Raw genomic sequence first — 13,895 nt, 5'->3', positions numbered from 1 at the left:
CCCTAATTCCTCAGATTGTGCATATGCATGGGAGCAGGAGCCCAAGGACCCGCTTTGATGGCACTGCTGGCCGAGAGGGTCTGATTGGGTCCTGAGTGCACTGTGGGGGCTTAAGCTGCTCAGGGTCAATTTTTCCAGTTGGCTTGCTGCTCGGAAGAGCAGAGTCCACCTCTGTTTCTTAGTTTCAGTATGCTGGCTCATCTGGGTCTGACTGTCCTTGTCCCAAGAAAATTGAAAACACTGAATAAATGAAAACTGTTTTCATCTGTAAATGTGGTGACAAGCTGGGACAGAGATTCCTCACAAGCAAAACTGGCCTGGGAAGGAGGGGAGATGTGCTTCTGAAACGTGTCTATGTATGGTCTGGAGATGCCCCGCCCCCACTGCACTGCCCCCAAATTTCAGGTCACATCTAGTTCCTTCCTAATCTCAGTTGTGGGCATACAGGCAAAGTGGTGATAGAGAACATGGTGCCCAGACTTAAAATCACACTCATGGATTGGCGTGATATGTGTACCAAAAATTTTATCACTCAACACCAAATGTCCTAAGCCCTGAACATTATGAAATGTCATACGGATGCTAATAACGAGGAAGAACCAGCATTTGTCTTGATAGCTCATCTTTGGTTTCACGTTCCCTTTGTATGGGTTCCAGCGCCCACTCATGAGCTGTCAGTGACTGCTAAGTTACTTTGGCAAATGTGGTGCTCTTACAGAAGCCTGTTAGCAACTGCCCCCAAATAGCAGGTCCTGGAAAACCGTAATCACTTCTGGAGACTCCCTTAAGAAGTTACCTACACACTACCTCATTTGAATTGATTTAAGTAAATCTTTGGAAAAGATCAAATTAATTTATATAGATGCTAAAGTATGCATAGAAAACAAAGTTCATCAATATTTGTTTCAGGAACATCTTAATCTGGAGCCTTAGGAGCATAACAGCTAAGGAATGTCAATATCTAGTTATTAGTTTCTTCTAATTTTAAGAAATCGAAAGCTTTCTCAAGAGTTAAAGAAAACCCCACAAAACCCTGCATAGAAAAATTAAGTCCCAGTACCTCATGAAGATGAGAAAGAACTGAATGAGATCTTTAAAAAATTAGCTTTGCTACAGATCCTTCATATTCTTTCACCTACACACTAGAAATGATTTTAAACCTCTAGCCAGAGTGGTGTGAAATCTTCATTTCCCTTGCAACCGATTTTTTTTTTTTTTTTTGGTTTTAGATAGAATGTTGGCAGAGTGTATAAAAGAATTCAATTCACAGCTGTTCTTTTTTTTAATGTAAGAAACATTAATCAAAGCTTTAAGTTATAAGCTTTCTCATGTTGTTTAGTATTCCAGTTCAACAAAGATCAATAGAGGCCATCCCTGTGTTTCTTGACGCCTCACCAGGAAGCAGAGGCGTGATTATGTAAATCACATGGGCTCCCGGCACCTCAGCCAGCTCGCTTATCTCTCAGGCCTTCTGCCTGCTGCTCCTGGCTCCCTGTGCAAGTGCGAGCCTCTCTCTCTTATCTCCCAACAAAGCTCGGAGAGGCAAGGATTGAAGCCAGTGGTGTTAAACAATGATGCATGGTTGATTTTATTTGTAAGTGATTTATTTCACTGAATTTAATTTTTTTTACTTTGGGTGTAAGATATTTGTTAACAAGTCAGAATTGGAGAAGTAAGGCGGTGTTCAGAGACAACTGACACAGGTTAGAAATCTATTAAGCAAGCTAACAGTTGTGTCTACACTGGTGGAAGAAGAAGGAAGCCCCTCATTGAGAATTTCAACATGCATTGACTAAATATCCCATTTACTTTCTGAAAGGCAATTAATCTGTAATTACATGAAGAAATTCACAAGTAATTCTATTCTTTGGGAAAAAAAAACCCCACAGTAATCATATAATCAGTTTAAGTGGTAGTAACCATTTTTTAAAAAAAATCAGAAATATAAAAAGACTAAAACCAAAAAACAGGGACATTCATGGAAATTTCTGAAATTTTCCATTGGCGTAATAAATGAAAATGACTGAAAGCCAGTTGCTAAACAGGTTCCATGCCAGGTGCTGCTCTGGTCGGCAGCTTGTGCGTGTGACACAGACCACTCCAGAGAGAAAGCGTGCATGCCATTCTGCTGTAATGACGGACCAGGGGACACTGTCCTTCCATTTCTCCTGCATTAATCCCTGACCCGAGTATCTCGGCAGCATAATCCCCATTTAGCATTAGTAGCAACGGCTTCGACTGTGAGGAACACTTTTTTGATAAGTAAGCACTGATTCGGGCATCGCTTTTAAACAACATATTCCCAGCTCAGCAAGAAACCCACACTCCTGAATGAACCAGAGCACATTACTGAGAAAAAGTTCATTAACCTTGCTAGATTCGGGGGTTAACAGGATAGCTGAAGAAAAGCACTGAGTGAACAGCTCGGATACAAAACAAATTAAAATGAATGTCATCATTTCTTTTGATATTCATTAGTTGATTCAGAGGGAGAATGCTCTTCTTAAATTTGCAAGCATTTATCTGTGAAAAACAGGTGTACATCTGCTGCTCGAGTGCGTCCTAAGCGCGGGAGGGCAGACTAATGCAGACACTCACCCATTCCGCTGAGGGAGGGGCTGGGCGAGGGAGAAAAGACTTGGGCGGCGAAATCCTCAAACGTCATGATTTCTCGGTGGTTCTGAATTATTGCTTCGAGGTACAGAGCCCGCTCTTCATAGCTGCGGTCACCAGTCAAGGAAGCAAGTGCACATGTTGAATGACATGCATAACAATGACACAGTTCACTTTGGTTTGAATACACTTCTATAACTTTTATGAGTGGGGAGAAAAGTACCCTACAAAGTCTGTTAACATCCTGCCAGGAAATTAAATATGAATCATAATTAACAGGAAGATTCTGATATTGAGACCTAAGATTCTCTTAGACTTCAGTTACATCCAACACCAGTATTCCTGAAAGATTATGTACATCAATAGTTACAGAGTCCCAGCAAAAGATCGTTAAGGTTGATCCAAACAAAAACAGAGGCAATGACTGTGGACACATCTCTTTCCACTGACAGCTGTGGGACAGTGCTGGATCTTCCCTTCCCAGGTTAGTGGATAGAATGTTCTTTTCTCTCTCCTATAGAATTAATTGACACTTGAAGCAAGAATTGCTGGTACACTTAAAAAAAAAAAGAAAAAAAAAAAAAAAGACGCATGTCCCTGGGAAGAGGGAAGGCAGAAAGGTATGCTGTGAAGGGGTACTAGAGTCTCAAGCCAGGATAGGCTAGAGCATGAGAAAACAGGAGCTAATAAGTGAGAGACTCTAGCGGAGAGTGCACAGTGCAATTTAAAAAAGAAAAGACTATTGCCTTTTAATTAAAACTGCAGTCTGGAACACACGCATTCAAATGTGTAATCAAAAACCAGTCACCAATAAAACTTACAAGCGTAACACGCTGAAGCAACTTTCCAGCTGTCTTAATAGGACCCCTGTGTGTGGCAGCCTTTCACAGGGCAGAAAGCAAATCTTCCCCTTTTGTGTATGGCTTCTGTTTCCTCAGAAGGTGAATCATGCACTTCCAATAACAGGATAACGTCAGAACAATTCGACAGTGGATGGAAGCACTGCATGTATGACTTTATGAATTAACACTTGGGGAAGTCTGCATGATGTCTCATTTTCCCCTTCCTAGTTATCAATGCAAAAGTTAAAAGACGTGTTTTAGTCATTTTGAAAATCATGCTAATTCCCCAGGAACACAGGGAACGTGGATCATCATCAATCAGTTCATTATTTGCTGCTCTGGAAGAGCAAAAGTAATTTGAGCATTTCTCACTATATTTTAAAACTATCTTTCCAAAATGGCCAACCTCATAAATAAAAGTTGGTGAAAATGATGCTTTTCTAATTAGCTTTCAGGAGTATGCATGTGATCGAAATATTTTTCTATTTTCCTTTATCAAAGTATGCATGAATTTCCCAGGGAAGGTCCTTCCTCTTCCTCCTCCTTTCATTATACTCAGATTTTTTATACCACGAGACCAGAGGCATCCTGAGGCTGTGCTGTCCAATGCAGTAGCCATGAGCCGCATGTGGCTATCTAAATTTAAATTTAAATTAATTACAATGAAAAAACAGAAATTTCATTCCCCTGTCCCACTAGCTTATTTCAAGCACCCAGCAGCCACATGAGGCTGGGGTTACTGTGCTGGATTGCATGGATGTAGAACATGCCCTTTGTCTTGGAAAGGGATACTGGGCAGCTCTATTCCAGAATTTCTCTTTAGGCTAGCTCTCTGCAATTTAAAAAAAAAAACAAAATGAGTTTGAAGATGTCAAAAGTGGCCCTCTGATGGATTCATAATGTGTTGTATAGATGGTCACCACAGCCTAAGGCCTGGGCAGTGGGAGCTTGAACCAGCTTCTCGAGTGCAGGCTGAACTCCCAGTGACTCACCCTGATGAAGGAACAGGCTGCCAAACTTCCACAGTGAGAGGCGTCCTCTCTGGCCCAATTCTAGAGGGATCCACTAATGCCATTCACGTCTCATTATGAACACGCTTATTCTGCACAGCACTTGGCTGTCGCGCGGCTCGGCCTTCCATGCGCGGCCCCAGCAAACCACGGGTCCAGGGAACAGCAGGACGTTAGGCCTGAGTGGCCGTCTGGCGAACAGGCACTCTGACACTAAGCTGGCACGTGCTGGCCCAGCAGGGGCCGAGCGAGGCGTGACAAATTACTCAAAGAGCTGAGCTAAACTTATGGCTGACAACCACCTGAGCCTTAGGACAGCCGTGGCCCGCTGTCAACGCACAATTCATGGCTACCCCTTTCAGACCGCAGTCTGCTTGAGGGCCTGGGTTAGAGCAGGCGCAGCCCTCTAAAGACCTGTCATGCTCTGTCTAGAATGGTCCTGCTGTTTCCTGAAAGGCCCCACTGCGTCCAACACATCCACATACAGTGCTTGGGACAATGGTGAACAAAATAGAAGTGCGGATGCATTTTGCTAAATATGCTCTGGAAGCCACATATCTGGAAGAGTGGCTGCTATGTTAATCAAGCTCACAGGCAGCCCTACAAAGAGATGCTATGCATAATAGCACGTAAGTTGACCTCAGACAGCAGCCTGTCATCCTCATCCCAGATAGCCAATTCGTAAGCTTGTCCTTGTCAAGTTCAAGAAATCTGGGCTCCTAAGAGCAAGTCCAGCCCTAGAGTTACAGGGTAGTGATAATCAAGTTTTGAGATTCTCTGGCTCAATGAATATTTATGGTCTGGCTCCTAAAAGAAGCCACTATGGGAGACAGCACAAAAAGATGCTTCCAGAACCGGATATTAGAGGAGAAAGTGTTTACCTCATGGAAGATGCCCAATTTCACATTCACGTCCCCCCCCTCCCCACTATCACACGTGGCACATATTCCCCAACCCCCAGACTGGTCCTATACTGTCACCGGAGCGTTAACAGCGCTAAACTGGGTGTTGTCATTTAGACAAACATCCATTAGGGACTGTGGGGAGACCAGGAGATCACCAAAGCATTTTCACTAGAGGCCCACGCCAGGGCATGTAAACACCATGACATAAAGAAAACAAACACCACCCCAATCCTGGCAGCGTTGAGAACAGCCAAGGAGCTCAGGGTGCCAAAAATCATTTCTTTTAGTAGCTTTAAAAAACGTAGCTCTGGGATTTAACAGAATTTATTAGAATTATTAGCAAGGGTAATTAGGAGCAGTATCACCTGACATTTTCTTATGTAACATCTCCAGGGCTTCAGTGTTGGTTACTTTCTATTAAAAAGAAGCATTTATTAACTTAGACACCATAAGGTCCTTCTCATGTGTAAGGCATATTAAGATATGAACTGAATGCTGTAATGATGCCAGGCAGTGGATGGTCAGCACCTCTGGCTGAAAGCAGGTACCTAAAGAGGGTCCTGTTCACAAATCCAATACTTGTTTTAACACTGGCCATTGCCTTATTGTTCTCTTAAAAATTCCACTCACAAATATAAAACTTAAATTCTGTTCTGAAGTACTATCTCATTCAAAACCACACACAGGAGTGCCTGGTGGCTCAGCTGGTTAAGTATCCGCCTTCTGCTCAGGTCATGATCCTGGGATCCTGGGATCGCGTCCTGCATCGGGCTCTTTGCTTTGCGGGGAACCTGCTTCCCTCTCTCCCTCTGCCTGCCACTCCCTGGGCTTGTGCTCTCTCTCTGTCAAATAAATAAATAAAATCTTAAAAACATACACACAAAGTAATTTTTAAAGAGAAAAATTACCTCTTGACTACTCAATTCAGAGAACATCCATCTTGGATTTTAGATATTTTGAGCTTCTTCAATGGCTCACTGTGTCTATGTTTTCATGAAAGAAGTTTATGAATTACCAACGTTCCTCTACTTGAATAAAGAGGCTGCATGTCTTCGCTGCTTACAGGTTATCAAAAACTTCCAAGATAACTTTCTGAGATCCTCAAGACACATTCAGCTGGGTCATAAAAGCCCAAGAATCCAAACCCAATTCCCCAACTTTATTCTGATGATTATTTGTTTTTACGTTTAGAAGTGACAGCAGCAGCCTGACAGGAAGGAGCTTGCCTTAGGAGGCAGACAGGCCTATGTGTGAATTCCAGTCCTCTCCCCCACTGGCTCAGGGACCCAGGGCAAGCTGCTCTAATGCCCCCAGTCTCGGTTGCCTCATGTGTAGAGCAGAGATGCTGACATCTGCTTTGGGGGCTGCCCAGAGGATCAGATGGAATCACATCATGAAGCCTTGACCCAGGTTCCAGCTCACAAGAGAATTGATGAGGATTGTCTGCTCCTCTTCCTCCCTTGACGTGGGCTTCTGGGTTTGTCTTCCAGAAAGTAGGATAAAGTAGGGGGAACCTTTGTGTCAGGCTTTAGGACAAGCAAGAACCCTTTCTGCTAGATCCCTGTGAGCTGGGGGAGTGCCATGGCCCCATATTACTGATCAGGAAGTGGAAGCAGAAAGGGTTCAAGTGATTTTCCAGAGTCATAGTTACTTGATGGTGCAACTGGGAGTAGAACCCAAGTCTTCCAACCTTTACTGCTTTCCGTTAATATATCTTGATCCTAGAGTACATGGGATTAAGTTCAGGGTTTTGTGCAAGGTTGGGAGCTAAACTAGTGGTGAGGATAAATCAACCCCCTTAAATATATGTGGGTATGAAACTCAACCTGAGTCCATAGGTTTAAGCTGACACCCATAGACCATTCTGACTTTATAAATTGAGAAAAATAACAATTACTTCATTTTAATTTTTTACTTATTGAGGCTACGTGTTTGTTGACTGCTGTCTAGGGCTTTCAATTTCTTCTCTTGGAATAACTCCTTCTGTTTTTTTGTTTTTAAAGAAAAAAGGGAATTGTCTGAAAGAGTCTCTATTGCAAGTTGTATCTTTTTACAACCCTTGAAACCCTCCTTGCTGGGACCTTCTCTAAACTTCCGAGGAATGGATACCAGACCCAGCCTGACAAAGTAGCCTTGGATGAGGTTGCCTCCCGAGGTCTGTGTGTATATTCTGCAGTGGTTTCCATACCTATCCCTGGTCTTCTTTCTTAACTCATGCAGCCCCTTATCGCTGACACAAGCCTGTCCAGAGCTGACCACTCTTGTGACTCTGAAGACTACTTTACACGGTGGTGGTCTACAAAGGGAGGGCAGCCAAGATTCGGCACTGCCTGGGAGGCTTTGGCCAACCCCAGGCCCCTCTGATAAGCTGTGGCACTTGCAAATTTTGCCACCATTACTTGGTCCATGACAGGGGAGAAAAGAGAACCTCTGGTTAGAGTACCACGTAGGACTGTCTCATCCTAAACATCCTTGTATTAGCTTCCTGTGGCTGTTGAAAGCCACCACAAGCTGGGGGGATTAAAACAATAGAAGTTTATTCTCTCACAGTTCTGGGAGGCCAGAAGTTCAAAATCAAGGTGTCAGCAGGGCCTTACTCCCTGCAGAGGCTCTAGGTGACTGCATCACTCTTATCCCCATCTCTTTGGCTCATTGCCTCCTCCTCTTCTCTGTGGGTCTCTTACCAGGACACTTCCCATTGGATTTAGGGCCCATCTGAATAGTTCAGAATGATCTCATCTCAAGACACTTATTGAAATAAGTTAACATTCACAGGTTCTGGGATTAGACATATCTTTTCAGGAACCAGCACATAGCCCACTATACTTCTTGAGTATGAGTCAGGGTCATCCTTACATTACTTGCTACCTAGCTTATATGTGCTTTACACAATATTTATTGAATGGATAAAGGATTGCCTAGGATTTGTGCCCACTATTGTGGGCTGTGACACTGCTAGGTATATCCCAAGCAAAAGCAGTTTATAAGGAAAAAGTAGAGAGTTTTCAATTTGAAGTAAAATTCTGCATAGATAAAAGAAAAGTGATATAGAACTTCTAGAAGTATGGGGCAAAGTCTTTAATCTTGGGATATGAAATACTTTATTAAACACAAAACAAAAAACATGAACCATAAGGGGGAAGACTGTTACATCTGGGCATATCCAAATTAAGAACTACTGTCTAGGGATCCCTGGGTGGCGCAGCGGTTTGGTGCCTGCCTTTGGGCCAGGGCGCGATCCTGGAGACCCGGGATCTAATCCCACATCAGGCTCCTGGTGCATGGAGCCTGCTTCTCCCTCTGCCTGTGTCTCTGCCTCTCTCTCTCTCTCTGTGACTATCATAAAAAAAAAAAAAAAAAATTAAAAAAAAAAAAAGAACTACTGTCTACTAGAATATCATAAAGAAAGTGAAACTACAAGGCATCAGGTGAGAGAAGTCTTCTGCAACACATAAATGACAAAGGGCAAGTGCACAGAATATATAAAGAACTCCTAAAAATCAATAAAGGAACCAAATAATCTATTAGAAAAATGGGCAAAAAACATTCCAGAACATAAACTATGAATGGCTGTTAAGGTGTTTAGAGACAAAATGAGATACCATTTCATATATACCAGACTGGCAAAACAAAAAAAATCTAATAATGCCAAATGTCAGAGAGGATGTGGGGCAGAGGAATTTGCAGAGCCTACAGGTAGGAGATAATTGGCCTAACTTCTTGGGAAGGCAATTTAACATTGTCCAGGAAAAGGCAGCAATTCCACATGTAAGAGTGGTTATAGTATTCTTAGACAGCAGGAAAGTCAAAAGAGACTTCTACTGATAGATGTCATCACATAGTAGAACACTACACATTAGTGATAAACTGTAGATATGTGTTATTAGTATGGATGAGACTTAAAACAATGTTAATGAAAAAAGGAATTCACTGAAGATCATGTACAGCACAATTCTAACTACATACATTTTTAAAAAATAAGCAAAGTGAAACATATTGCTTTAGAATACACACATCTGCAATGAAACTATAACCCAGATTATCTTTGGGATGGAGGAGGTGGTAGTGTGGAAAAGTCACAAATATATTGGTCGGTACACATGGGGGGCCAGTATGGAGGCATGTTCTATTGTTCTTTAGAACTTATGTAAATCTGGGCAGCCCGGGTGGTTCAAAGGTTTAGCACTGCTTTCGGCTCAGAGCATGGTCCTGGAGACCCCAGATTGAGTCCCGTGTCGGGCTTCCTGCATGCAGCCTGCTTCTCCCTCTGCCTGTGTCTCTGCCTCTCTCTCTGTGTGTCTCTCATGAATAAATAAATTAAAAATCTTAAAAAAAAAAAAGAACTTATGTAAATGTTAGATGTTTTCTAGTATGTATAAAATATTTCATAATGAAAATAAGCCATCTGGTGAGAATCAAATATAGTACTAATCAAAGGGATCTTTCCTCACCTAATCAATGACAGAATAAGCTTCTTTAAGCCAAAGGCAGATATGAAAGGTGAAAGTTGGTTAGAGATAACAATGACAGACAGGTCTGTCTGATTCAGACACAGAAAAGGCAGAAAGGAGGTAGTGCTATTTTTAAGGCCTTAGTTCCAGAAACAGACCAAAAAATGAGAGCTCAAAATTTTCAGAAAGTTGTGGAAAACTTTGGATACAAATGCCATTCATGAGAAAGAGCATATTGCTCCAAAAAAAATTGGTTTTTCTAAAAAGATACTCTTGCTGGAATTATCGTACATTAAGAATGACAAAATGGGCTGAACTAAAGAATAATCAACATGATATATATATATATATATGGGCCTGTGTGCACGGTTTCTGTACCGCATCTTACTCTACTCAATACACTTGACCTCAAGTGAATGCCATTTTCAGAAAGCAAGTCTGTTTTCACTCAAACATTCATCCATTCAGAAAATATGTGCTGAGTGCCTACCAGTGCTTGGCAATGGGCACACATCTGGGAAATGAGACAGATTCTGCCCCTATTCTTGTCAGGCCCACATTTTAGCAGGGACAAGAGCACAGAATAAGGGGAATTGTTCTTACATCAGTGCCAGGTAAGAAAGCAGGAACCAATAGGGCAGTAAGTCTCTGAAGAGGTGGCCAGAAAGGGGTTAACCAAGAGAGGGTGGGGGCAGGCAGTGGTAAGAGCATTTCAGGTGCAGGGAGGCATTAGCTGGAAGGAGCCCTGAGGAGATTCAGGAAGTGAGACTGGAACATCAGGGTAGGAAGAGGGGGCAGGAGGTGTGGTTAAAAGACTGGCTGGAGCTGGGTCACAGAATTGTTTGAGGCAAGGAGGCAATATGGCTTCACTTAGGCTTCCAGAGCACTCTGAGAAGATCTGCCATCACTAAGGAGAGTCTAGAGTGCCCTCAAGTTTGAAGAGATCAGTGTTGACTTGGTCTACATGATCAATCTATGGGCTATACAAATGTCTCAATTCTTTATACTTGTTCTTTGCCTATTTCCAGGACATATATATTTTGAGCAAGTGGAAATGGTAAGAGGACTACTTGCAGATTTGAAATGACCATAACCTCTGAGAATGGTCTTGACAGAGAAGGGGTCTGGTTGGGTAATGTGCCTGACTTGGAGGGAAGAGGAAATGGAGCACAGGCAGAGCTGTAAGCAGCCCTCCCAGGAAAAAGAGAGAACAAACTGTTGCAGACAAGATAGTAGGCACATTCCTCACATGAGGACAGATGCTGTGCTCATAGAAATCTGGTAAAAAGGAGATTTAAGACAGCTATGGATTGAGGAATGCTACCTTGAATCAAATGCTTAATATATATCTATAGATACACTTTAAACCTAGCAAAAAGATGCATTAACAGTTGGAGAATGTCTGAGCTCAGAGAAGGGACAAATAAGAATAATTTAAAGACAGGAAACTAATGAGCTGATTTTCTCTGTTGGTCCCACTACCAGGGTTTAGAACAGGAGATGCAGAGGATGATGATCACACATTTACATTTCTTGGGCAGTGTTCTGAACAGTGATCAAACAATAAAGCTTTTAAGTGCTCACTAGCCTCAGATATGACACCAAAAGTACAAGGAACCAAGGGAAAAAATATGAAAATTTATCAAGAGAGTGAGGGGACTGGAAAAAAAAAAGTGAAGAGACAACTTACAAGTCGTTCTGTGGTAAATATCTACAAATAATTTATCTGATAAGGATCTTGTATCCAGAATATATATATATATATATATATATATATATATATATATATATATATATATATATATAAACTCTTGTAATTCAATAATAAAATGAGAACTCAATTAAATGATTTGAATAGACATTTCTCCAAAGAAGATAGATACTTGACCAACAAACATATAAAAAGATGCTCAACATCATTAGCTATTAAGGAAATAGAAATTAAAACCCACCAAGATGGTTATGATCACAAGAATGAACAACAGAGGGAAGCCTGGGTGGCTCAGTGGCTGAGCATCTGCCTTCAGCTCAGGGTGTGATCCTGGGGTCCTGGGATCAAGTCCCACATCGGGCTCCCTGCAAGAAGTCTGCTTTTCCCTCTGCCTATGTCTCTGCCTTGTTCTCTGTATCTCTCCTGAATAAATAAAAAAATATATATTTTAAAGAATGAACAACAGAAAGTATTGGCAAAGATGGGGAGGAACTGGAATTCTCATACCTGCTCATGGAAATGTAAAATGGTGGAGCTGCTGAGGAAAATAGTTTGGTAGTTCCTCAAGAGTTAAACACATGATCCAGCAAATCTACATTGAGGTATATACCCAAGAGAACTGAAAATGTATGTTCACACAGAAATCTGTCTACAAATGATCACAGCAGCATTATTCATAACAGGCAAAAGGTGAAAACAACCCAAATGTCCATAAACTGATGAATAAACAAAATATGGTGTTTCCACACAATGGAATATTATTCAGCCATAAAAAGGAATGAGATATTGAATGTGCTACAACATGGATGACCCTTGAAAACACTGCTAAGTGGAAGGCAGCAGATACAAAAGGCCACATATTGTGTGACTCCATTTATATAAATGTCCAGAATAAGAAAATCCACAGAGTCAGAAAAGAAATTAAGTGATTGCCAGGGGGTGTGGGGAGAAGGGGAATGACGAGTGACTATCAGTGGATACAGGGTTTCTTCTGGGAGTGATATGAACATTCTGGAATTGGATGAAGCTAGTGGTTGTACAATCTGGTGAATATACTAAAAAACACTGTATCACACAATTTAAAAGGGTGAGTTTTATGGCATGTGAATTATATCTCAATGGAAAACTGTCCCCCCAAATGCCTATTGGTATGTAGCACACAATACATATTGTGGGGAGGGTCTTTGAATAAAAAGGTCCTCACTGACCACACTCTGGAATAGATGGACAGTGACCTGGCAGAGAACAAAGTACCCCAGGGACTATTCCTGGATCATTTATTCATGAAAGACACCTGAAAGGGAGCAGATCATGTGCCAGGGATTGTTCCAGGAGTTTGAGGGGAGCAAGATGAGAAAGACTACAGCATTCATGACCTATCTGGGAAGACAGACACCCATCACCTGTGAGCTGGTAAGTATCCCATGGATTGCATGGACCCAGATTGTGTGTGAATCCCTGTGGATGGAGAGTGGTCTAGGTCAGACAGCAAAAGGCCTGTCATGGCAGGAGGAATGACAGTCTCTAGCATCTGGGAATCACTGGGGGTTTTTAAACAGATGAATAGCAAGCTATGTCTGCTACTTGAGAGATAATGGTGAGGGAGGGCATGTGTGGAAGGGCCCAGAAGGGACAGAGATTGGAGGAAGAGAAACTAGTCAGGGAGAGAGATGTGATATGGGCCTCAAGAAAGCAGGGGTGGAAGGAAGGGAGAGGAGGCATTAGATTGTAGGGTTGCTCACAACTGGTGGGCTCAGATGATCAGAGGAGTCTGAACGGCCCAAAGGCATGCCAGGGGAGAAATACTGGGCAGGTGACAACTGTGTCCCAGCAGAGAGGCTTGGGCTGCAGATAAGGAGTGATGAGTCACAGGTTTGGAGACAGTTTTGAAGGAGAAAAGGGGAGCATGCAGTGCTGGGAACTCCTTCCAGCCAACTTCCTAGTGATGGTGGTGGTGGTGGTGGGAGTATATTCACAGGGAAGGAAGATGGAGGAGGGAGCCATGTCACAGAACCCTGGGAGGGCATTTCTGGAAGGAGGAGTCTCTGCTCCAATGCACTTCTCTATCCTTATCGTCCCTGGTATCTGCCACCCAGAGGAATATTCCATAGGTGGGCTGGCTTGGCATTTCATAGTCCTAAATAAATGGATGAAATTCCATAATCATCAAGACAGAAACAGATGCCAGTTACAGCCTTGAGCCATACATCATTTTTTACAGGGATTCTGTTTGTCTTTCAGTATAATGCAAATTTAAATTCTAAGACTGTGTAAGACCCCAAATAAATGAATCATTCAAAGTAAATGTCACAGCCTGGTAAGGGATGAAGAGGATGACTTTACTGAACAATGTAACCAAATAA

The 13,895-nt window shown here is 42.3% G+C and overlaps 1 protein-coding gene across 8 annotated transcripts in view; it reads right to left on the bottom strand.

Annotated features, from left to right (window-relative positions):
• RALGAPA2 (Ral GTPase activating protein catalytic subunit alpha 2) overlaps positions 1-13,895 on the bottom strand; it is a 321,681-nt gene that overhangs the window by 19,418 nt on the left and 288,368 nt on the right. For 7 of the 8 annotated variants that reach the window (XR_013364745.1, XR_013364747.1, XR_013364740.1 and 4 more), the window contains one exon: positions 2,599-2,720. The exons of the other annotated variant lie outside the window; for it this stretch is intronic. Coding sequence is in view for 1 of the 7 variants with exons in the window: in XM_077871985.1 (XP_077728111.1) it covers positions 2,599-2,720 (122 nt within the window). In the remaining 6 variants the exon portion in view is untranslated. The remainder of the gene's footprint in view (positions 1-2,598; positions 2,721-13,895) is intronic. 8 annotated transcript variants of the gene reach the window in all.

Source organism: Canis aureus, chromosome 26 (assembly GCF_053574225.1).
Source record: "Canis aureus isolate CA01 chromosome 26, VMU_Caureus_v.1.0, whole genome shotgun sequence".
Lineage (NCBI taxonomy): Eukaryota > Metazoa > Chordata > Mammalia > Carnivora > Canidae > Canis > Canis aureus.
This window is presented reverse-complemented; position numbering and strand designations above follow the sequence as displayed.